Source organism: Epinephelus lanceolatus, chromosome 14 (genome assembly GCF_041903045.1).
Source record: "Epinephelus lanceolatus isolate andai-2023 chromosome 14, ASM4190304v1, whole genome shotgun sequence".
In the NCBI taxonomy this organism is placed as follows: domain Eukaryota; kingdom Metazoa; phylum Chordata; class Actinopteri; order Perciformes; family Serranidae; genus Epinephelus; species Epinephelus lanceolatus.
Genome location: NC_135747.1, coordinates 24,624,052 through 24,647,298, shown reverse-complemented (window position 1 = coordinate 24,647,298; position 23,247 = coordinate 24,624,052). Strand labels below are relative to the sequence as shown.

The 23,247-nt window shown below is 39.1% G+C and overlaps 1 protein-coding gene across 1 annotated transcript; it reads left to right on the top strand.

Annotated features, from left to right (window-relative positions):
• The first annotated feature begins 408 nt into the window (after nucleotides 1–408).
• stk24a (serine/threonine kinase 24a (STE20 homolog, yeast)) lies at nucleotides 409–22,056 on the top strand. The gene is made up of 11 exons (XM_033617400.2): nucleotides 409–924; nucleotides 5,763–5,993; nucleotides 7,388–7,444; nucleotides 7,610–7,718; nucleotides 8,301–8,458; nucleotides 12,940–13,125; nucleotides 13,223–13,368; nucleotides 13,487–13,619; nucleotides 13,745–13,813; nucleotides 14,034–14,170; nucleotides 16,704–22,056. Exons 1-11 carry the CDS (start codon nucleotides 883–885, stop codon nucleotides 16,735–16,737), a joined length of 1,302 nt encoding a protein of 433 aa, XP_033473291.1. The 5' UTR covers nucleotides 409–882; the 3' UTR covers nucleotides 16,738–22,056.
• The last annotated feature ends 1,191 nt before the right edge of the window (nucleotides 22,057–23,247 follow it).

Sequence of the window (23,247 nt, the reverse complement as noted above, 5' to 3'; positions counted from 1 at the left end):
GGTCTCAGGATACAAACGTCACATTCTAAAGTAATGAAAATCCAACTATTCTTTTTTAGGTCAATATACACTAGAGAAAACATACTTATTATATTATTTTCCAGTTCTGTCTATATCCCTCTCAATCCTACACTCTGTACCTAATTAAATATATTTATTATTTCAAATGAGATACCTGTATGGGAACGATTTGTGTTCATAAATCAAAGACCAGGCAAGAAACACCTGCTTATAGGATTATAGGATAAATCTAATTTTGCAGTGAGTCTGTCCACGTAGTTATTATGAAACTGGCACCTGTGTGAACTTCCTTCCTCCTCTGTGACGCTTTTTGATTTACGAATGACGACATAAGCACCGTCGACTCTATTTCACTCTGATTGGTCCTCCAGAAAATGAAAATGACATTAAGCAAGATGGCGCTGGGCGACAGAGAAAAGTGATGAGAGAATAGAACAACAAGCGATACAACTAAATAACAGTGAGCATTTATTTACCCTGTGCGACTGTTTTAAAACCGGACCGCTATCTTATCACCTGGAAGCTGCCAGGCACCTACGGAGAGACCGCACCGGTCTACGGAGATACAATTTATCAGCCAACTGTTTGCTAACTAGCTGCTAAAGTAGCTAGCATAGCTAACGTTCGCTAACTGCGGAAGGCGAGTGAGGAGAAGGCTGGCAGGCGGCTCGAAGTAACGTTACAAATCGACAAGTCGAGCAGCTGATTTAAAAACAAGCAACCTGTCCGTGTGATACATCAACTACCAGTACAGAGTTTGTGGCACGGACCGGGTCATCCTAACCAGGGGTCGGCGAGGAAACACCTCTGATAAGGAAGGCAGAAAAAGACGAGAGGCGTCATCTTTGCTGATCTGACGCCATGGCTCATTCCCCTATTCAGAGCGGACTGCCGGGGATCCAGGTGAATACAGTTTAATGTGTTATTAGCTAACTTTCAGAGGCAAGTTTTGGTTCAGAGCCAACCGACATTTTACTGTCGTTTCCTTGTTCCCTTGTTACGTTACCCTCAGCTCGGAAGTTCAACTCGGTGTCTGTAAATAACTTTATCTGCAGGAACACTGCATCATTATCACGTTAAACGCTATCGTATTTGCTTTCCGAAGATAAAAGCACCTATTTGTCAAAGTCCAGTGTGACTGACTGAGATAAGAAGGCGGGGGTCTTGTTTGTCTGTTTGTTGTCACACCTAACATGTGCTGAATGACCTACAGGCTGTCAAATTAAAGATGCACAATTTAGCTCTCACTCCTTTATAAAGGAACAGCATCACAATTGACGCACAAGTTGGCATCTAAGGGACTGTTCTTTATTTATCAGAGGGATGCTGGGGTGTGACTTTGTTGTTGTTATTGTTGTTGTTGTGTGTTTGTATTCTTTTACCCACCTCCAAGCTACAAATATTTTTCCTGGATTCTCCTGAGTGATGGAAAATGCATGACCCTCCCATTGGATTTTCAAAACGTACCCTTTATTGTTTTATTGTCAAAAGCTGAAGAAATCCTGGAGTTGAAAAAAGCCAATTTTTTCTTTTGTTTTAACTTTTGTCATGCATTCTGGTTAGTTAGTAAATTTAGGCCAAATTTTAAATGAGACATAGAATAAAATGATTTTAATCAAATGTAACTGTTGTAAGCTCACATTTGGTCATGTTTTTTGTTTTGTTTTTGTTGTTTTTTTTTCTGACAGAAGCCTTTGTCAAACACGATGTGTCCAAGGACTATTGGAAATTTGATAATTTCCATTCTTACAGTTTCTTGTTGTGGTAAATGGTGTAATTTTGGCGATTTGTAAAGAAAGCATGTCTTCCAAACCTGGCTGCCATGTTTTCTTTGAAAATCAGCAGTAAAATAAATACAAATACAACCATTTAAATTTGTATGCCCCTCCCCAAAGCCCAAATAAAAAACATAAGTCCCTCCCCAGTGCTTAAAAAAATATTTGACATGCCTCCCCCTTTTTGCACCGCCCTCTCCCACCTCATTAGTAAAGAACAGTCCCTAACTTGCTATTTAGCCCATGCCAACTGTTGTACTTTTGACTAGCAGTGCATAATTTAAAGATATTTAGATTATGTAATGTAAGACACGAAAAAGTAGGAAATTCTCACATTTAAAAAGCTGGAAACAGCAACTGCTTTACATTTTATCTTGAAAAATGAACAATTATCATAATGGTGATCAACTATTTAGTCAATTTACTAATTGTTTCAGCTCTATTAATTTCCCAGACCTGCTTCACATGCAGTACACTATCTGTGTATTTACTTTTTGCAGTTGTTATATCATGTTATGAGCCCTGTTTTATTATACTCTAAGCAGTCCATTTATCATATCTATTGGTTTTGACTTTTGTTGTCATTATTGATTAATCTGGCAAAAATTGGTGCAAAATAGTTGGTGCATTAAAAGTCAGAAAATGGTTAAGAACATGCAGCTAATAATTACCTTAATTAAAGATTAATCTGGCAAATCTAAAGGTCTATAATATCTCAGAGAAGAGTGAGAAACCTCCAATGCAGTTTTCTTAAGTCAACCCAAGGTGAAGAGGAGGTTGTTTTGTCAGGCCAACAGTAAAGATATTTAGTTTACAGTGAAATGAAACAGAGAAAAGCAGCCAGTCTTCAGATCTGAGATGCTGAAATAGAGAATGTTGGAAAGTTTGTGTGATAAATGAATTAAATGATTAATTAATTATAAAATAGTTGCTGTTTATTGATTCACTAACCAATTAAGTGACTAATAATCATGCTAGTTACGTCAAATGACTTGCTTTTTGTCAATCAACCTGTCAAAATCTTTACATGGTCAGTTTACTGTCACAAGAAATAGTTGCTGGTTAATATTCTGTTGATAGTCTGATAAATTATTTCAAGGTTTCAGCTCTAGGTTTGATATCACCGCTTTTTGACAGTTTTATTGTTATTGTAGTGTGATTGTAATTTTTTTTTATTGTCCCTTGTTAAACTTAAGTATTTTCAGAGAAATGTTGAACCAGCCACTAGCTGGCAGTCAGTGCATGTCCTGCTTGAAGACTTGAATTAAAGTAGGCCACACTAGCACCCATGTAAGAATGACAACCTCCTGGGGTGATATAATCAATACATGCATGATCATTACATTGATGACTGCACACAATAGTACTCTTTCTGTTAAGTTAGTATTGCTTCATTAGCACATGCACTGACAAATACAGGTATAGATGGTATTAAACACATCAGAGTCCAGAGGATACTATACAGAGGAGAGTGAGCATTTGGGAGGCTGGCAGTGAGCGTCCAACCCTGAGGGTGCGGTGCGTGGATGACACTAGACTACACAGTTGTGTGGTGCAGATGGGAGAGCATCAAACACATGCTTTTAGAGCGAGGTTCAGGCAGCTTTAGCTGTCGCAGTAAACCTGCTGACTGTGGATATGGCAAGTACATTCCCATCATGTGTAGTCTGTGGTCGCAGCGCCCTTGTTGTTTTTCACTTTGTTTTTACAGAGGTCAGCCTCGACATTATAATTTTCACCTGGATGACTGACCACACCAGTGTTATGATAGTATTTTGGTTGTGTTGTTTCTACTCTGTTTTATTCTGCACCGCTCGGTCCCTTTGTCTTTGTTGTAAAGGCCCTTTGCTATCAAATTCAGCAGCCACCTCTTTGCCAATTTTTGCAAAGTGCAGCTGCTCATCTCGCCCTCCATATAGGTTTGACCACCATGCATTAGTACTTTTACAGGAAACTGTTCTCTTGGAGGGGGGCTGTAAAGCAATATGCTATGTGAGCCAATAGATCATCGTCTTAGGGATGGGTTACCTGGTAAATTAAGCTTTGGGCTTAATTGCTTTACTTCATTATTATTATTAAAGCTGCTGCAAAAATATGATTTTCTTCAGTTTAATTCTTCACATTACACAGTGTGGTGATTTAATAGAAATGCAACGTTTTCAGAATAGACACATTTTGTGTTATATTTTTCATGGACTTTACAACACTACAAACTCAGATGGTTTAGGCTAATGATTGCTGCATGAAAGGAAGTTGAACTGGCCAACCTGAAGACCATTATTCCCTCCCTGCAGCTCCATGGGGAAATAAGCCATTTAGTTCAGTCAATACGTTAGGGTGTAGTCCTTCAATTTCTGTTTAGCCGTTGTTGTGGAGGTTATGAAGCCGAAGTTACATCTGTGCTACATTGTCTTGTGATTTTAGTGTCACTCACAGCCACACAAATTTGTCAGGGAATTTAAAAAAAAATTGTCTAGATGCAGAAGTCGAGGTCAGGCTGAAATGCAGAATTTGAACAGGGCTGTTTGTCTGTCAATAGAGGATGAAATTAAAGGTTTTGATTAGATTAAAAGTTCTGTGCTGCTCTATGCTCTGTGGCTGATTCGGATGTTGGTCCTCGATACCACACATTGCTTGAGTTAAAAGCAGGATAGCCACTAAGTTGCACAATTGTTGATGTACTTCCTTTGTGCCATAAGTGAAGCCTTCATTTTACCAGATTGTACTTGGTGGCAGACAGAATTGCACATAGAAAGCAAGGCTTATAGGGAGTTTAAATGCTGATGATGTTGTTATTCTACAGCCATTACATTCTGCAATTAACATTTGGACATTTGCACTTTGTTCATGCTCTAATGAAAAGAGTATGTCTTTGACCCTGTCAAAACTTTGCTGCCACAGTCGTTCCAGATTGACACCCTTCTCACCGCAGACACTATGAAACACTGAAGGAAACCATTAAAAGAGAGCTGTTAGGCAGGCTGTTTTTCTTTTCACCCCTGATTTTACGCATTAAGACCAGTTTACTAGTCATGGTTAGTAGGTACTACTCACCAACTCTGGAGGGGTTTTCTAAAGTGTAAGAAATAACTTTGATGATAGTCAGTGGAGGCTGACTCAGCGTGGGCTTTGTGACTATACATTTATGACCGAAAAACCTACATGAAGGGAGTAGAGTTTGAAAGATAATAACATTTACCCAGAGAGGATCAGGGTCTCATTTATAACTTCTTGTTTGTGCACAAAAGGCACAGGCTTCTTCTGTGAGTCGAGCTTGAACAATTGGTCGATCGGTGGATCAGTCAATTGGTACAAAATTAACAAGCAACAACTTTGATAACTGAATAACCATTTGAGTCATTTTTTTTAAGCGAACATGCCAAACATTTTCAGGTTTTCGAATGTTTCAAATTGCTGCTTTTTATTGTCTAACATAAAAGCAGGTTGAAAATTGTTTGGATTTTGACTGTTGGTCAGACCCAAGAACACATTTTGATGTCACAATTGGCTCTTGGAAAGCAAGAAGGGTATTTTTCCCTATTTTCTGACATTTTGTAGACAAAGCAATTCATCAGAAAAATTGTCTGCAGATTCATTAATAATGACAATTATTTTGAGTGGCAGCCCTGATGGTGGGGCTCGGGTTGCAAGGTTTGTAAAAATCCATTTTTAGATTATAATAAATCAACGTCACAGCATGAAAGTTCAGTGATTATTAGTTCTTACTAAAGTATGTGTGTATCCTAGGTTTTAAAAATAACAGTGCATGACAGTTTGCAAGATATCAAGACGGCCAGAAAGAGCTTAGGTGCTTGAATGTTGAGCTGTGGGCCTGTGTAACAACAGCTTGAATACCTGTAATTGAACCTCCTGTATCTGTATGTGAAACCTGTCTGTTGCTTGTGGTTCTACGTTACTTAAATACACTCTGTTCTTTCTCTCCCCATCCATCTCTCTGTCACACAGAACTTCAGAGCTGATCCAGAGGAGTATTTTACCAAGCTGGACAGAATAGGCAAAGGCTCTTTTGGTGAAGTTTTTAAAGGCATCGACTGTCGGACTCAGAAAGTTGTGGCCATTAAAATTATTGATCTGGAAGAAGCGGAGGATGAAATAGAGGACATTCAACAGGAGATCACAGTCCTCAGCCAGTGTGACAGTCCCTTCATCACCAAGTATTATGGATCATACCTAAAGGTAAGCTTTAGCCTCAGGAAGAATGTCATTGTCTTTCTGTAATAGCCCATGTTCGACATAATGCATATGTGAGCAGTGTGTTCCTGCAAGCGAGTGTACACTATGTAGGTCAATAAATAATGCATATGGACAATGGAGCAAGTATTGCCTGTGTAATATTGCACAGATTGCCGTTGAACAACATGAAATAGGCCGACTTTGCTGTAGTACACAGCTTGAGGGCTTTTAACAGTGCAATCTGTAAGTATTCAGACATAGACATATGTTTTATTCTTTTTATTCTGTACTCCAACAGATTGGATTTGAAATAAAACATTGACAATGAGATCAGTGTGTCAAATTTCAGCTTCAATATCAGGGTGGTCATGTGCATTTACAGTGTAGGAATTATAACCTTTGTATACATAGAAAGTGCAGCATGGCACTTATATAGGGGTGCAGATTGGGCAGTACTCATCTGATGTGAACGTGATCACCCTTAAAGCTGAAAGTCAGCTTTTCTTACATCTCTGTAGTTATAGACTTTCAGTCATGCTACGTGTGATGGTGCTTAGAGTGCCTCTCACAGCGCTTATGGTACTTAACAGCAGCGAGGAGAGAAGTGGTGGTCCATTAGCTCAAGATATACTGCTGGGTGAAGGAGGGAATTAAGGCTTACTTGTGTGTAGTATGTAACCATGGTGTTTGTGCTGTGTTCATGTATGTATTTGTGTGTGTTACAAGACTTTAAAGTCGTAGTGTTAAGATCTACAGTTTTCTAGTTCGGCCACGTCTTGAACGCTCTGCCCTTAGAACTGATCACTAAGGTTTGTTTCTGTTAATTTAGGTTTTTCTCATCAGGTCAGTAGTGGTGGGTGTCAATGGGCAGCAGTGGTGGCAGCCATTGATCATGCTAATGGCAGTGTCATTTATTCCAAACAAACTGCTTGTGCCGCTGGAAACAGAGCATGCATCAATAAGTTTGTGCCGGAGGATTTTTATCACATAGGATGTCTCGCCAGTGTGTGTGTGTTAACAACAACAAAAAAAAGAGGAAGATGTAGGGCAAAGATACTGTGAAAGGGACAGGTGCATGCTGGTGTTCTAGAAACCACTAAACTTTAATTATTGTACATGTCCTGCTGCTCTGCCCTGCTTACCAACACGGTCAAAAGGTGCAGCAGTGGCTCTAACACACAGCCCACGAGGGCAATTACAATACTTAAAGTAGCTTTATTGTAGTTATGTGAGTCTTAACTCAGTCAAATCTTAACAAGTAAACATGATGCACACACTCTTTCGAAATAAATAAATGTATTATTTAAGTGAAATAAGTGTACGTAAACTGTTACTCAGTTTGTAGTAACTGTTGCAACTTTGAACATATCTGACTGAATTCCTTCTCTATCTCTCAGGGTACAAAACTATGGATTATTATGGAATATCTGGGTGGAGGATCAGCCCTGGATTTGGTGAGTCTACATCAAAATAAAATAAATGACCTATGTGAAGACAATCTGACCTAAACAGTTTGATTTGTGGTCCATTATGACAGTTCGCCGATGTGTAAAATCTGCGCTATCTTTCAAAGTTAAGCCCCAGGTCACCTTTATGTGCTTATTTATCCACTCCTCTAGTTGGAACCAGGCTCCCTGGACGAAACGCAGATTGCCACAATTCTGAGAGAGATCCTAAAAGGGCTTGAGTATCTGCACTCTGAGAAGAAAATCCACAGAGATATCAAAGGTAAGACTGCCGTGTGTACCGGTGCCTTGTTTTAACAACACTCTTGTAAATAGCTGAATCTTTACAACATGTTCTCTGTCCTCTTGTAAATAATGCTTAAGTGAGGCAAACAAACACAGCGCTTTAATCTGTCACATTTTACACTTTATAAATTCTGTTGAGATCTTTTTAAAATGGCGACAGATGAGTAAGTAGCCTGTTTTGTTTGTTGGCAGTAATAGTACCACAGCAGGCATATTGATGTGGAGAGAGCGATGCAAACAGGAGGTGTATTCAGCTATTTTTTTTTCTGTAATGCGTCTTTAGAAAGATGTGTGTGGGTCTACTGGTCAGAGTTCCCTGTCCTGGGTCTTTACCATGCAAATGCAAACACTTAAAAAGCTTTCAGAAACCTGATTAATGCTCTACAAGACCAAATGATCAAGTTTTGCAACAGTGATCTTTAATTACAGAAAACAGGTTAATGTCAGGAACTCAGAACAATCATATTACAGAAGCATTGTCTGTCTTTCTACACTGATTTTCATTTAAACACTTACTGATATGTGATTCAGCTCATATTTTTTGTCCTCTTGCTTTCAGCTGCCAACGTGCTGCTGTCAGAACAAGGCGACGTGAAGCTGGCTGACTTCGGAGTGGCGGGCCAGCTGACGGACACTCAGATAAAAAGGAACACGTTTGTTGGTACTCCTTTCTGGATGGCACCTGAAGTCATAAAGCAATCAGCCTACGATTCAAAGGTCAGAGTTTACAAACTTTTATTGTTATCACACTCAGGTTTAGTATTGGAAAGCAGAGTCACATAGCAGAGTCACTTCCTGAGGTTTCTACCCTTTTTTTTCCCCGGTAAAGGGGTTTTTTTGGGGAGTTTTTCCTTATCCGCTGCGAGGGTCATAAGGACAGAGGGATGTTGTATGCTGTAAAGCCCTGTGAGGCAAATTGTGATTTGTGATATTGGGCTTTATAAATAAAACTGATTGATTGATTGATTGAAATGTACAGTTTCTTGGAGAAAATGCTTTAATTGACAACAGTAAACTCCATAATATTAAATGTAAAAAATGCACAAGGTCATCTGACAATTATTTTGTTCCAAGACATAAGTAAACTTCAATTTACATGCTCAGTGAGTTTGGCAGCTGGATAACAAAAGCTTACTGTAGGTTTAACACATCAGCTGGGTTTCACTGAACATCTGGAGTAGTGGGAGTTTTTCCTGTTGGGCTGGTTGAGCTGTTGGCCAGCTGTGAGTCCAGTAACACCAGTTCAAGAAGGAGCGAGGGGACAGTAAGACCTTTAAGGCAAATATAACAGGCTTACTAACATGCATTGAGTGTTTATATTATTCAGATCAACACAGTGAGGTGTGTCAAACCTGCTTTGGTGAGCTGGTGTCTCTCCGAGGGATAGAAATTTAATGTTGCTGATGTACAGAATTAATGTTACAGACTTCCTGTGGTGAACAAGATAGACAGAAAGTGAGCACATGTGGTTAGGTGAGCAAGAATGAGCTCACAGAGACAAGAGAATATGTAAAAGTGAAACTTTGCTCTTTTTCTGTGCAGTGAAATGTTGTGGTTTAACAGTTAAGTGTGTGTGACGACAGTTAGAGACTGGAGTGTCTACTTAGATTGACCATTAGTGTTTAACTTGTGCCAATTGTTAAAAGAAACAGATGAACAGAATATCAACAAGTAAATAAATAGATATGTTAAAGTAGGCCAAGATTACCAGGGGCAATACATTCTGTAAGTGCATATATAATAAGGATGGTTAAACTGTAGATTAAGGATTACTTTCGCACAAAATTGCACGACCTTGCAATTTTTTTCCAATTACTGCAATGTTACCACAAATTTGACGACTGAAAACTGGTAAAATCTCATTTCATTGTAGAGCTGCGTGCAATGTATTGATCCACTCAGCCCCTCCTTGCCCTGCTCTCTTCCTTTCTCAGTTTATCATTTGACTAGTCCTGCACCTGGGACAAAGTCACACATAGTTACAGGGATAACGGTTAGCATCATGGCTAACATTACCCAACATTTATTAATGGTTTAATGACTGAGTCGAGCCATTAACACAAACACACGAGCCCCTTTCTTGCAGCACAGAGAAAGGAAATTTTAACACCTTTCATGGTAAGATCACTTATCATTTCAAATGCACAACGAAATTTGACAGACTACTCGAGAATACCGTACACACATTAATGCATTGAGTAGCTGTTGGAGCTTTTTAACTGTACAAACTATAAAGTGTCACAACAGTTGTCAGGCTGTTGGGAACACACTGGGCTGTCCCTCAACTGACGGTGAAGCTGTTGGGGTTGGGATCCCGTACCCTCTCTTAACTGACAGTGAGGCTTTGAGACGCACAATGGTCTGTCTCTCATCTGATGCTAACACTACTGCGGTGATCTGTAATGTAGCCTGTTCCTATGGATCACTGTCCTTACAATCAGGAAAGCCTGTTTCATCATTGTGGGCCTTGCTGTTGCCTTCTTAATCTTCCTGCCCGGCTCTGATGTTTTATTTATTTATTTTTTTTGTGATTCTTATCATGATAGTTGTTGATAGGCAGTGGCGATCAGTTGTTGCTACCCCCCTCAAATCCACCTCCACCTAAATGCTCATAATGATAGGCTCAGAATCCGAGTCAGCGTTGTGGCATTGTAACTATTTTTGCAATTTTCACTTGCACCTGCAATCTCATTTCAAAAAATGCCTAAAAATACTGCGACATACATTGCAGTTTTTTTTTAGAAAAGCTGCAGTGAAATCAGGCATTTCAGGTCACAACAGTCACAAAAACAGCCCACGAAATCCTGGAGGGACTGAGAATAAATAAGTGGTTAAAGCTACTCCAAGTTCAGTACAATTCCTAAAAGTGCCCAGCTGGAATTAATAATAAAGAATTGGTCTTATAGAGATATAGTCTTCACATGTTCATTCCTATAAGGATCATTGCTACATTTATAATAATTGTAAACTTGATTTTATACCACTTTTCTTAACAATGTTACAAAGTGCTTTATGAAGGAAGATGAAATCAACAAGGCAGATAAAAGGAGAGTAAGGCCAAAGGACAATAAAAAGGGTCAAATCAAATAAACAAGAAAAGAAGTTATAAATAACTTCATATTCCAAACATTTCCAAAAGCTTTCACAAAGAGAAAAGTTGAAAGAAGAGATTTAAAAGAAGCTACAGAGTTACTTTGTCTGAGTTTGGTAGGCAGAGAGCTATCATGATCTGAGGGTAACCAGCAGGGCTCCATCCCCTGATCTTACTGGTGGAGAGAGCACATACCAGGTCAATAAATCAGAAATGTATGATGGAGGAAGGCAGTTTAAAGCCTTAAAAAGTGAGTGATAACATTTTAAAATCAATCCAAAAGACATTTAGACTAGAGAGGAGAAAATAATTCAGGCTAAAACACAACTTCACACAAAGCTTGCTTAAACAGTGAGAGATGGAAGGGCGAGGTGAATCATGTAACAGCTGTTTCATGTGAATAGATCCAGCTCAGGCCTTCAGGCATTATCTGTTGTCAGACCCAGGTGGAACATAACCATGCTGTGTCAACACTTAGCGTCAGTATAATGAGTCAACAAATAAAATGGTGAAGAACATCGCCTAAAGACAAAAAAAGGTTTGTGTGAAATCGTCCTCAAATGATATGTAGATTTTGCCCTTCTGTTTTCTTGCTCTGTTTCCTGCTGCGTGCTTGTTTTTTAAGCACTTTCAAAGACTGGTTTTCTACACTAGAAATGGCCAAATACATATTTTTGGAATAACCACAACATGAGTCAGTGCGGCCTGTCAACACCACCACTATGTCACAGTCTTCAGTTTGCAGAGCTTCCTCAAATACGCTCAGGCTGTGAATGTCAGACAGTTTAAATGTCATTTCACACAGCACTGTGTCAGTGTGTGTATTTGTGGGGAAGTGTGTGAAGTAATGCTGCTCTAAAGGTTCCATTGTATGCTCATTTTCATGTTCATACTTGTATTTTGGATGTTACTAAAACATGTTTACATGCTGTAATGTAAAAAAAACAAAACAAACCAAAACGTTTTTTTGCTCATACTGTCTGCCTGAATATACCTGTATTTATGCTCTGTCTGAAACACTCTATTTTAGCACCTTTCTCTTTAAGCCCAGTCCACTCTGATTGGTCAGTGTTTTCAAGTCTTCCTAATCTTCTCTCTTGGCATTTCTGCACCATCATTGCAGCCACGGCCATGACTGTAATGGCACTATAGTGGCAGCAAATTCAATGTTTGTTTACTATGACTTTGGAGTAGAAAACCCTCGCGTCACATACATAAAATGAAGTGGCGCTAATTAAATGCTGCCTCAGTTGGTTCGTTTTTTAGCCACCTAAATAAAGGCCCACCTAAAAAGATCAATATCAGTGTAACTTAACATTATATCTAGAATACTTTTACTACTTTACATTACTGGCGGACAGCCCTTTCTGACGGGGAGGTATCTCAAAGCCACCAGACTTCATTTTAGAACACATGAGTTGTTGGTCTACTGCTGCCTTGACCAGTTAGTAAGGTAAAGTGGTGAAAATATTCCAAATATAGTGTACACTTAAACTGATATGATGGGTTTTTTTTGGCTGCTAAAATAAGTTTTGCTGTGGCCCCTATCTACAGCAGTAACATTACACTGTTAAGCTTTGTTGCCAGTAGATTTGGATGCTCAAGCACTCTATCAAAGCGAAAGAGTACAAGAGATAAGCATGGCAGAAACATCAGATAGGTCAGACCATTGTTTTTAACTATCATTTAACATTACAGTGATGGCTGAAAATGACAACAGAGATAAACAAGTTTGCAGATTTCACATATCCCAGCATTCAGATCAATTGCCAGTTGTCTACCTGCAAGTATTAGCGTGATGTCACAGTGCTTTGTCTAAAGACTGTTGCACTGGAATTGCATTGTGATGTCACAGCTTGGGTCCAGGTTTACTTCCTGTCAGCTGATGTCATTCACATACACTGCAAAACATTCCAACAGGAAATACAAAAGGACCTAAATATGGACTATCTGCATTTCTCCGTGGATTGAGCGTTTTGATACTTTCACAGTATTTATATAGTACCTGTTTTTATATTAATAAAGACATGGAAATGAGATTTTTTTTTCCAAACATGGGACCTTTAATAAGATTGTCTTTCCTGTCCCAAATGTCTTTGTTTTATAGGCAGACATCTGGTCATTAGGAATAACAGCAATAGAACTGGCTAAAGGAGAGCCGCCGCACTCTGAGCTTCATCCCATGAAGGTCTTATTCCTCATCCCAAAGAACAATCCACCAACACTGGAAGGAAACTACAGCAAACCACTTAAAGAATTTGTTGAAGCCTGTTTAAATAAGGAGCCCAGCTTTGTAAGTGTAAAGGATTCTTGTTCATTCTGTTATCAGTAATATGGCACAGTAATGTTTTAATGTTCACTGTTAAGTGTGTTTTGTGTGTCTTCTTTAGAGGCCAACTGCCAAAGAGCTGTTAAAACATAAGTATATTGTAAGGCATGCCAAAAAGACGTCCTATCTGACAGAGCTGATTGACAGATACAAGAAGTGGAAGTTACAGCAGTCTCGGGATGGATCCAGCTCGGATGAATCTGATGAGTAAGTTGTCTGCACCATTTCCTGACGGGGGGCAAGACGTGGCAAATTTACACTCTGAAGCCAAAACTAGCAACTCTACGTACGCCTGTGACAATCCTAAAATCCTGTGTGACTGTAGGGAGCCAAACGGCCAGGCTTCTGGTGGAGATGACGCTGCCAATGATGACTGGATCTTCAACACCATCAGAGAGAAGGACCTGAAAAACTTTCAGAACGGGGCAGCACAGCCTGCTGAGCTCGAAAGGACACAGGTGAGACCATGTGCTGTTGTCGAGGAAAAAGTAATACATTAGTAGTTGAGCACCTCTCATCTTCTGTGTGTCGAAAGGTCTCTCAGATTTCTCTTTTAACATTAAGGTCATCTTTTTTTGTTCAGGTGCAGGAGAGTCCAAAGAGGCCTTTGTCACAAAGCTTATCAACAATCTTTTCTCCATTGTTTTCTGAGGTAAGAGCACTAACAAGTTACCCTATGTCAAAGCATTCATCATCAATAAAGGCATGATTTAAAATAAAACCCATTGTAAACTGTTGATTCAATCAATGCCTATCACACAAAATGAAATCTACTGTATGTTCAGATGGATATATTTTGTCAGAGGCTACTCTACAATAAATATGAAGGAGGTTCACGTCCTATTGTTATCTAAAAGATGTCATTTTTGCAGCTGAAAGAAAAGGGTGAGACGAGTAATGGCAAGCCGGAGGCTGCAGAGGAGCTGCGGGAGGCCATTTTCCTGGCAGAAGAAACACACCCAGGGATCTGTGACTCCCTGGTAGCTGAACTAGTGCAGAGACTTCAGAGGTAGGCAGGGTGCATCTTACCATAATATTTGATATGTATTTCTTTCTACAAAAGTCCAATGAATTTGCATATTTAATTTCTAGATGTGATGTATGTATGTGTGTCTTTTAAATGGATCATTAAGGGCACATTTGACCGCCTGACCAGAAGTGGAAAGACAACTAGAATATTGTACTCAAGGAAGAGTACTGTTACTTTTAAGGAATTTACTCAAGTAAAAGTAAAAAGTAGGTCAGATAAAATGTACACTGAGTAAACGTTACTGAATGGTGCAACTTAAGACTACAAAATATATTTCATGAAGTGTCAACCTAAACACTAGTTAAAAAACATAAGCAACATGATCCCCTCCTTCAGGGACAAAACTCAGACAAAAATGACCAGATATTACATAAAAAGTCTATGGACACTGGTGACGGGTGCAAAAGGCTATATTTAGCTACACACATTAATTAACTTGACACTTCTTATAGAATCAAAAGCAGAATAAATTAATCACCAAGGCAGAAAACACAAAGCTGTCTGACATTGCACTGCACAGCAGCTGCAGCCACAAACATATTACAGCAAAGGAGAGACTGCTCAATTTTTATACAGCAGGTGGGGCATACACACAACATAACCCAGCAGTTGTTGACATTCTCATCTGGAGAGTGAGTTAAAAGAGTCTGATCCTCACACTGTGAGAAATGAGCGCAGCAAAATGTTTTTCAATCTGCTCTACGTTCAACTCTGCTTGTTCATTTTCAAAGCCTAATATAATCAGTCCAGTCAGTGTCTCTGTCCCAGTATGACCAGTTCACTCAGCTTCTCTAGTGTCCAACAGCTGTTTCTGTCAACAGCAGAAAGTCCCCACACACCTCACTGAAGGTGGAATGGTTATCAGTGAACGCAGAGGACATTGCTGGTGGATCCACCGTGAGCATTTTAATATATGAGCCATTTTGCTCACTGGTTGGAGTATTAAATTAGTGATGAATTAAGGTAGATACCTATTTTGACTATGCTGAGGTATAGGCCCTTTTAGGGCTGACGTCACAATGACGTAATTTTATTAGCTGGAAGCAAAACATGACTCGCCAGGAGTCATAGGAGTCATAAAATGTCATCTTGTTGTGTCATTGGGAGCCAGAATAGAAGGAGTCATGACTTAAAACTTAAATGTTATCACATACCAGCTGCCACTGCCCGTCAACAAAAAGAAGATATCTATGGTTAAATGCGGTCAAACAATAGGACTGGGCGGAGGCATTCCTGTGCACCTAATCAGAAACTGGGTAGGTTTTAGGAGGAATACTGGTTTTCTCTCTAATGCTAACTTTTTAGCACATTGGCTAACATTAGCTTCAATAGCAAATAAAATGAAGGAAACTAAGATTTGCATAGTAATCAAACACAAAGCCAGCCATCCCACCTCAGGCAATCCTGTCCAATCATCCATCCACTGAGGGAGAGCATACAGGTCGGCCAGTCTGGTCCTGCTGGTCAGTGTTTACTCTTACAAGTAATACCTGCGGTCCCAGACAGTGAGTGACCTGACATGGTGCGTTTGTAAATTCAGTCTGATGCTCTACACTAAAACGAGAGCCCTGTTGGTCGGAGAAACGGAGCGTTATATTTCCATATGAGTTCATGAACGGTTGAGTTAATCACACATTCACTCTGCTCTGTGCTCTGCTGTTCCGAGAGTGCGGAGCTTTGGATAACCAAATGACACTTTCCGACAGTGTTATGAATTTACCCATGGTCTAGTTTGTGCTAGAGGGGGCTGGAGAATTTTTTGGTCTCCAGCTAAGCCCCGCCCACCAAAAAACATCATACTGTTTACTAACAGTAAAAGAGTCATAATAATATATATCAACCATAACCCATACGGACATGATCCTTAAATTGATTGTGTTGGTGTGCTTTTGTAATGTTCAGTAAATACTAGCCACACCTTGGGTGTAACTGCACCCTTCCCACCCCTCGACACTCGGCCAGTGAAGGTAAATATATACAACAAGTATCTCTTTAAGTGTCAGCTGAGTGGACTGTCGCCTCTATTGAGCCCCGCCCTCCTGCAGTCACAGAAACACCTGCAGCTTCTTCTCTGCTGCAGCTGCTCATTTATCTCCTTTCACCTCTTCAAGTGTCCTTTCAGTTTTATCACAACTGATTTACATTACTTTCATTTAACTCTGAAACAGAAGTAATGTAAAATGTAGCGAAGAACGATACTTGTGATGGAAAAAAAAGTGAAACTGCTGATTTTTAAAATACTTGAAAAAGTACAAGTACACAAAAAATGGCTGCTACAGAAAAAAGAGGAAATGTAATTTGTAACTTCCCAGCATCTGACAGTCTACTGGTCCATCAGTCCAGTGCTTTGGTTCACAGTGAAATGTAGGACACAGGACACAGGACACAGGAAAGTAGCTATTGATCCATCCAACACCTTGCTATTGTGTGATCCAAGACATTTAGTCTAGTCTTTAAAGTGAGGACTGTCTAGACAGTAAATATTAACCCTTTTTTTCCTGATATTTGTCAGGTTTTCTGTGCCACAGGCAGCTGCCAGTCACTGAGAGGAGCTACATCCAGCTCTGCTCTAATTTTCCACCCTGGTGGCAGCAGTCAGATCTTTTCCTCTGACCTCCACAGCCGGGATGAAGTCTCCCAGGAAGGTCTCCATCACTCATTTGCCTGAAGCAAATCCTGGCCTACTTAATGTCTGTTTATACGCTAGAACACCACCAGAGGGTCCTATTTAGGACAGTCAGTGGCCAGCCTCTCAGCTGCCACTATGACTGCCACCTGCTGTAAGATGTCCCTTCTCAATACCTCCTTCACAACTGTTTTTTATTTTAATGGTGGAGTCAGCTATCTTCTTTCTTCAAGGACTCTTTGAGTTATTGGTTTTGGTGAGTTTGTGGCTTTTTCACAAAGGTTTACACTCAGCATCCTTTTTTGGAGAAAGTACCTTGCTTAATAAATTGTGTGCATGTGCGTGTGGCTGTGCGAGATATCCTGTGAAATGTGCAGTGAAGAAGAGTGACGAGTGGGTTGAAGCATTCTATTGAAAACTCAGGTATCCTGCTTTAAGTGGATTGGGTCCTCTGGGAGACGGAGAGAGCTCTTTAGGGTGGTTGTACAGCCTTGTAAATAAGCTAATTTCTACAGATTCATGAAAAAATAATGGAGCGTTTGTAATGGAACCACTGTGTACAAATGGCCAAATGCAAACTGTAGATAATGGTTGTGAGGTAAATATTTTGAGAGACTAAAATGGCCATACATGAGATTGCCTTGCCTTTCTACTTGTTCTTTTGTATATCAGTCTTTGATTTCTCCAGTTGTAAAACTTTTTAAGTACTCATCCAGTGAATGAAAATGGCTGCCCTCTATCATGTTTTACTAGTGATTTATTATATATTTCTTAATGCTCTTTAAAGTTTTGGTTTCATTCTCTATGCTGCGGCTGTAATATTGTCGGAGAATGTAAAAAACAAAAGGCTGGATCGATGAAGCCCCCGCCAGTTTTTAACACTGGATGCTGTGTTGCCAGCCCCGATTCCACAAGGCCTCGAGATGTGTTGGTTTGTTGGACTTTGCCTCATCCTTTTTTTTTTCTTTTCTTTTCTTTTTTTTTCTTTTTTTTCTTTTTTTTTTGCTGTGTGTTTTTGACTCGTTAGATAAACTGAGGTTTCGTCCATTCATTCCATTAACAGGGCAGTGCCATCATCTAGTTTATAAAATCAGCAGACTCTGTTAGTCTTCCTAGGAGCTGCAGTGGTACTATCTATCTCCTCAGCGTACCTACAGCTTTAATTGCACTTCAAGTATAAATGCCTTTTGACTATAAACAAAGTAGCCATAAAACAGTAGCACGAGACTTACAGTATTTTGCAGGTATGCTATCTGGGACAAAAAGAAAAGTCCGCCTGAAGTCTCACAGCTTGGACTCTGGAGTTGGTCATGCAGTGTATTATTTGCCTGGCTGTATCTTTCCATCCGGACTTGTGAGATGTTTTTTCAGTTGTACAGTAAATGCATATAGACAAAGACTTCTCACATAGTAGATAATACTGCTCTCAGATGTACATATTAACATAAAGCTAGGAGGTGTTCAGAGACCAGCGGCATTGCTACTACTTCTGACTGTAGTTTTAAAAGGAATGTGCATGACAGTATAACAGTATAAGCCTGTTGGTTGGCCTGAGCGGTATGCGTTGTAGCACACTGCTGCAGGACTGGAGGAATGTTGAGTCCTGAACAGAGTTGAATCAGCCTTAGAGTATTTGTGATGAATGGGATGAATAGTATCAGCTTTAAAATGTTAGATCCAATGCTTTTGTTGTGATTTCTTCTTGTTTCCCCCCTCTGGCATTAAAATGCATATGCAGCAATACTTTTAAAAGACAAATGATACAAGATCAAAGATATTTCTTTCATTCCTTGCCAGTATGATGCATGCATGAACAAATTGACTCATTTTTCTTCTTCTCAGATGAGAGGGATTTTCATCATTCTTACAGAGTCAGATGATATAATATATTTGCCACGGGCGATACACGGTACACATTAAACAAGTTAAGAGAGAGTTCAGCATTTGGGGAACAGATGATTTGCTTTCTTGGGGAGAGCTGGATCAGAAGATCAGTCTTCTCTCATATTTGTCCATTAAATATGTGGCTAAGCCATAGACTGTATATAAAGCTGGACGACACGTCTTGTCATCTTGTGCTGGTGACATCATTTGGAGCCAGAATCTGTGCAGTAGCAATCTCCATTCTGTCGAGTTCCTGCCCATACACCCATCTGAGCAATTGTGGACAACACCACTAATTGCGAGCACACCGATTGGCACACAGCTGTAAAACATGACGGCTAATCCCCTTTTTATAGCATCAAATAACTAAATGAAATCGAACGTATTAGAAGAACAAACACTTGACCTACATCAGCGTGATAACAACAACTTGACGTGCACTTCAAGTTTTTAGTTTGGCTCATGTGCCATACACTAACATGGAGGGGGCGTGGTTTATGACCTATACTGCAGCCAGCCACCAGGGGGTGACTGAGATGTTTTAGCTTCACTTGTCCAGAGCCGTCATGTCTTCCATCTTTATATACAGTTGATGGGCTAAGTAATTAGCTTAGCACAAAGACTGGAAATGGGGGAAACAGCTAGCCTGGCTCTGTCCAGAGGTAACTAAAGTTGCCTACCAGCACCTCCAGAGTTTACTAATAAACATGTCGTTAGTTTAATTTGTACGAATAACTGAAGTGTAAAACAACAGTTAGGACCATTTCTTGGCTTGGAACAGTAACTTCCTGAAGTGTCTGCTGGTTACCTAGCAACAGAAAATAAATGCCAGTTGCGTTGCTAGCTGAACAATAATTTAATTTCCTGTGAAGACGAGCTGTATCTATCATCTTGTATAACTCTCTTCAAGAAAGCGAATTTCCCATAATGTCAAACTTTTCTTTTAACCCATTTAAACAGAACATTTCCTCCTAATTTCTCTTTAAAGACACTATTGTTTTCCCTTCTGCTTGGCAATCGGAAGACACAGTTCAATGGGTAAAATTCAATATTCTGTTTAAATGAGTAGAAATTTGTTTACCAAATCGAGTAAAGGTACAAGGCTCAATGATTTCCATTTGCACAGTTTTCCTTTGTGTTCTTTCTGCTCTTCTGTGAAAAATGACTCTCCATTTAAACTTCTCATGCGAAATGTGCCATGTAAGCCCTCCATCCCAAAATCTCAAACAGACAAATTCAATACAGTTTGCACCTTCTACATGGTCTTTTATGACTCTTTACCTTTTTATGTGTTGCACTCTGCAGATTCTTTTTAAAATGGTACTTAAAGGGACAGTTTATCCCCAAATTAAAAATGTATGTTTTTTTTTTTTTTTTGTTTGTTGTTTTTTACCAGAGGGTTGTACTATGAAGCAAGTTCAACAGAGCCAGGTTCTCTTTGCCTGAGCTGTCTTAACAAACCCTAAAGCCTCATTGAATTTTATCTATGATAAATACAAATAGACTAATCTATAAACTGCAGTGTAAAAGAGACTTCAGGAAATCAGGACCAGTCATAAAAACTTCGTCGAAAGTGGTTAACGTTATGGTTTGGTTTCAAGAAATGACACTGCTTGTCATATATAAGTAAATGTCATCCTAAGAAATAATATAGTGAACTATTAATGTATGCTACCTGTGATTTTGTATTTGCGACACATACAATAAGTTCCACTGTAGTTGCACAGCTTTGTTGGGTGGCATTTGAAACATTTAACTCAACAAGTTGGTTAAAGTGCATTTGTAATGTGTTCATTTAGCTGAGAATCTGCATTGCTCATTAGGGCCTGGCCGATACGGATTTTTTGGGGCCGATGCCGATTCCAATATTATGGAATAAAAAAATCTGATAACCAATATATCGGCCGATTAAATTTTTACATTTTTCAATTTAAAAAACCCCAAAATACCTGCTTTTGATGGCTTAAATATAGTTCAAACGCTGGTTACAAAGATATAAATTGAAGGAGATATAAATATAAGTGTTAACATCTATGGCTATATATGGCTATAATCGGCCGATTAAATCGATGGGCCGATAAATCGGTCAGGCCCTATTGCTCATATTGAATATTTACATGTGATGCAACTCAAAACAGTAGAGAAAGGCGCTTTTAGCTGATTTCAAACCGAAAACTCGAGATTAAATTTGCAGCATAAGTTACCATAGAAATCTGGCCAGGTAAAAAGAAAGCCACCTTCGTAGGATGGAAGACCTTTAGATTCAACATACCTCGCTAACCCACTGATATTGCTTCATGGTACACCCCTGTGTAGTTCTATTTATCAATCCAGATTGTTTTGGTGCGAGTTGCCGAGTATTGGAGATATCGGTCGTAGAGATGTCTGCTTCCTGTCTAATATAATGGAACTAGATGGCACTTGGCTTGAGGTGCTCAAAGCGCCATAAAGATAGATTTGAGAAATTCAACAGGAATGTCTTTTTACAGAAACCATGACCTGGTTACTCAAGATAATCCACAGATTTTGTGGTGAGCAGTTTTATGTAGGAACTTTTTTCTTTCTACAGAACTACACCCACCAACTACATCACTGTGAAGAAGGAAGCGTGCATTGGCTCATGAACGAGAGTCGACATGTAAACATTAATGCCGTCTCCCTCGGTTGAGCTGTAACGTTAGCTAGCTCGGTGTTGCTAGGTAAGCTAGCAGTAGATGCACAAATCCTTCTGCATGGTGATACAATTGGCGATTATAGTTCAGTAGAAAGAAAATAATTCCGACATGAAACTGCTCACAACAAGGTCCGTGGATTATCTTGAGTAACCAGGTCATGACTTCTGGAAAGAGACATTACTGCTGATTTTTTTAAATGCTTTTTCCCCTCTCTCACTATCTTGATTAATAAATGGCACTACAGGTAGACTAAGAGGAAAAACATGTATTTTTGATTTTGAGGTGAACTGTCCCTTTAAAAAAAGGCTACAGTATAATGTCACAATAACACCAGTTTGATTTTCTTTTTCCCCCCTTTGTGTGTTGTATGGCAATAAAGCAGTGTGATCGCCAGGAGTCATTTCTTAGCACAAGTAGGCATATATTCTATTAAACTATTTTTATAACCCAAAAGAGCAGTATTATGTAATAGAGGGAGTAAAAGTTTGGTTCTGTGATGTGTTACAGTTTCAGTAAACACTGGATAGCAATCACTTGAAATGTACGTTTCATTTTGTGTGACTTTGCTGACAGTTTATAGTACAGTATACATGTTTGCTAATTCAGGACAGTGCTGTTGGATTTACTGAAGGTTGTCAAATGATTAAGGAAAAAGAATAAAAAATCCAGTACAAATTTAATGAATAGTTTTGACATTGTTTGAGTCATACATTGTAATACCTTATTTAAATTTGCTTTCCTCTGATTCAGAACAGTTTTAAGTGCAGCTGTCAACCCACAGTACCTCTAGAGAATATCACCCTTCTTGCATGTTTAAGTACTGTGTCAGTCTTAATTGAGATTCACTTGAGCACAATAATCCATGATAATGGAGGTTTTTAAACTGCACATCATTTAAAAATCAAGAGACTGAAATATATGAATTACTGAGTCAAATACTCAGCCTTTCTGCAGTGAAATTTCTGCACAAATGAACGCTGTAGATGCAAATTTAAGTGGAACAAAGATGGACCCTATAGACAAACAATACAGTGTAACTCGAGCAGGGAAAAACAAACACATTTCAAACAAAGCTTTAACTGCTGTTGAAGGTATTTCTATGAATCATTGACTCAAAGGTACTGACTTTTTTGTGGTAATGCTCCAAAATGTGAGAAATGTAACGGCTCAATGACCACCAAAAAGGTGTCGTTCTACTATATGGTACATCAAAACAAAGCTTTTAAATATCATGTGAACAATGCTCCAAAATGTACACATTACAACATTACACAAACCCTATTTTTAGGATTTTGTCAAGGACCTGATCCGAATTTTGTATTTAGAAGTTGAGTAATTGCACAATATTTTGGATCTAAGCAATAAAACTTACATTTTTTTCTTTGTATTTTCCTAGTTGGAGGAAATGTCTGGTATTTACGGGAATATTTACGGGAATATTTCAACCCCAAATGACCATTTGTCCATCGATTACTCACCCACCCCATGCTCCATTCAAATTCATGAGGAAAACTTTAATGACTGTGAACGAAGAATCCAAAAACTGAAAAAAAAATTGTGTATGAGTTTGTAAATGTTTGACATAGTTTTGCTGTTAAATGCGATCACCTATGACTTCAATTTATCAAGACTTTTCTCAGTTTTTGGATTCTTCATTCATGTGGTTCAGATTCTCATGTTTGACATTTCCAGTTTTTATTAATTTTTTTATTTAAGCTATCCACATATGCTATTTTTTTGGTACCTGTATCTGGAGCTTTTGATCATATCACATGGTCCTCATCTGCAGTTGGATTAGCCCAGTTGTCATTTAATTGTTGACGTTTCAGTTCAATTCTTTCTGAAAACTTAAGCACTTCTTGTTCATGTTG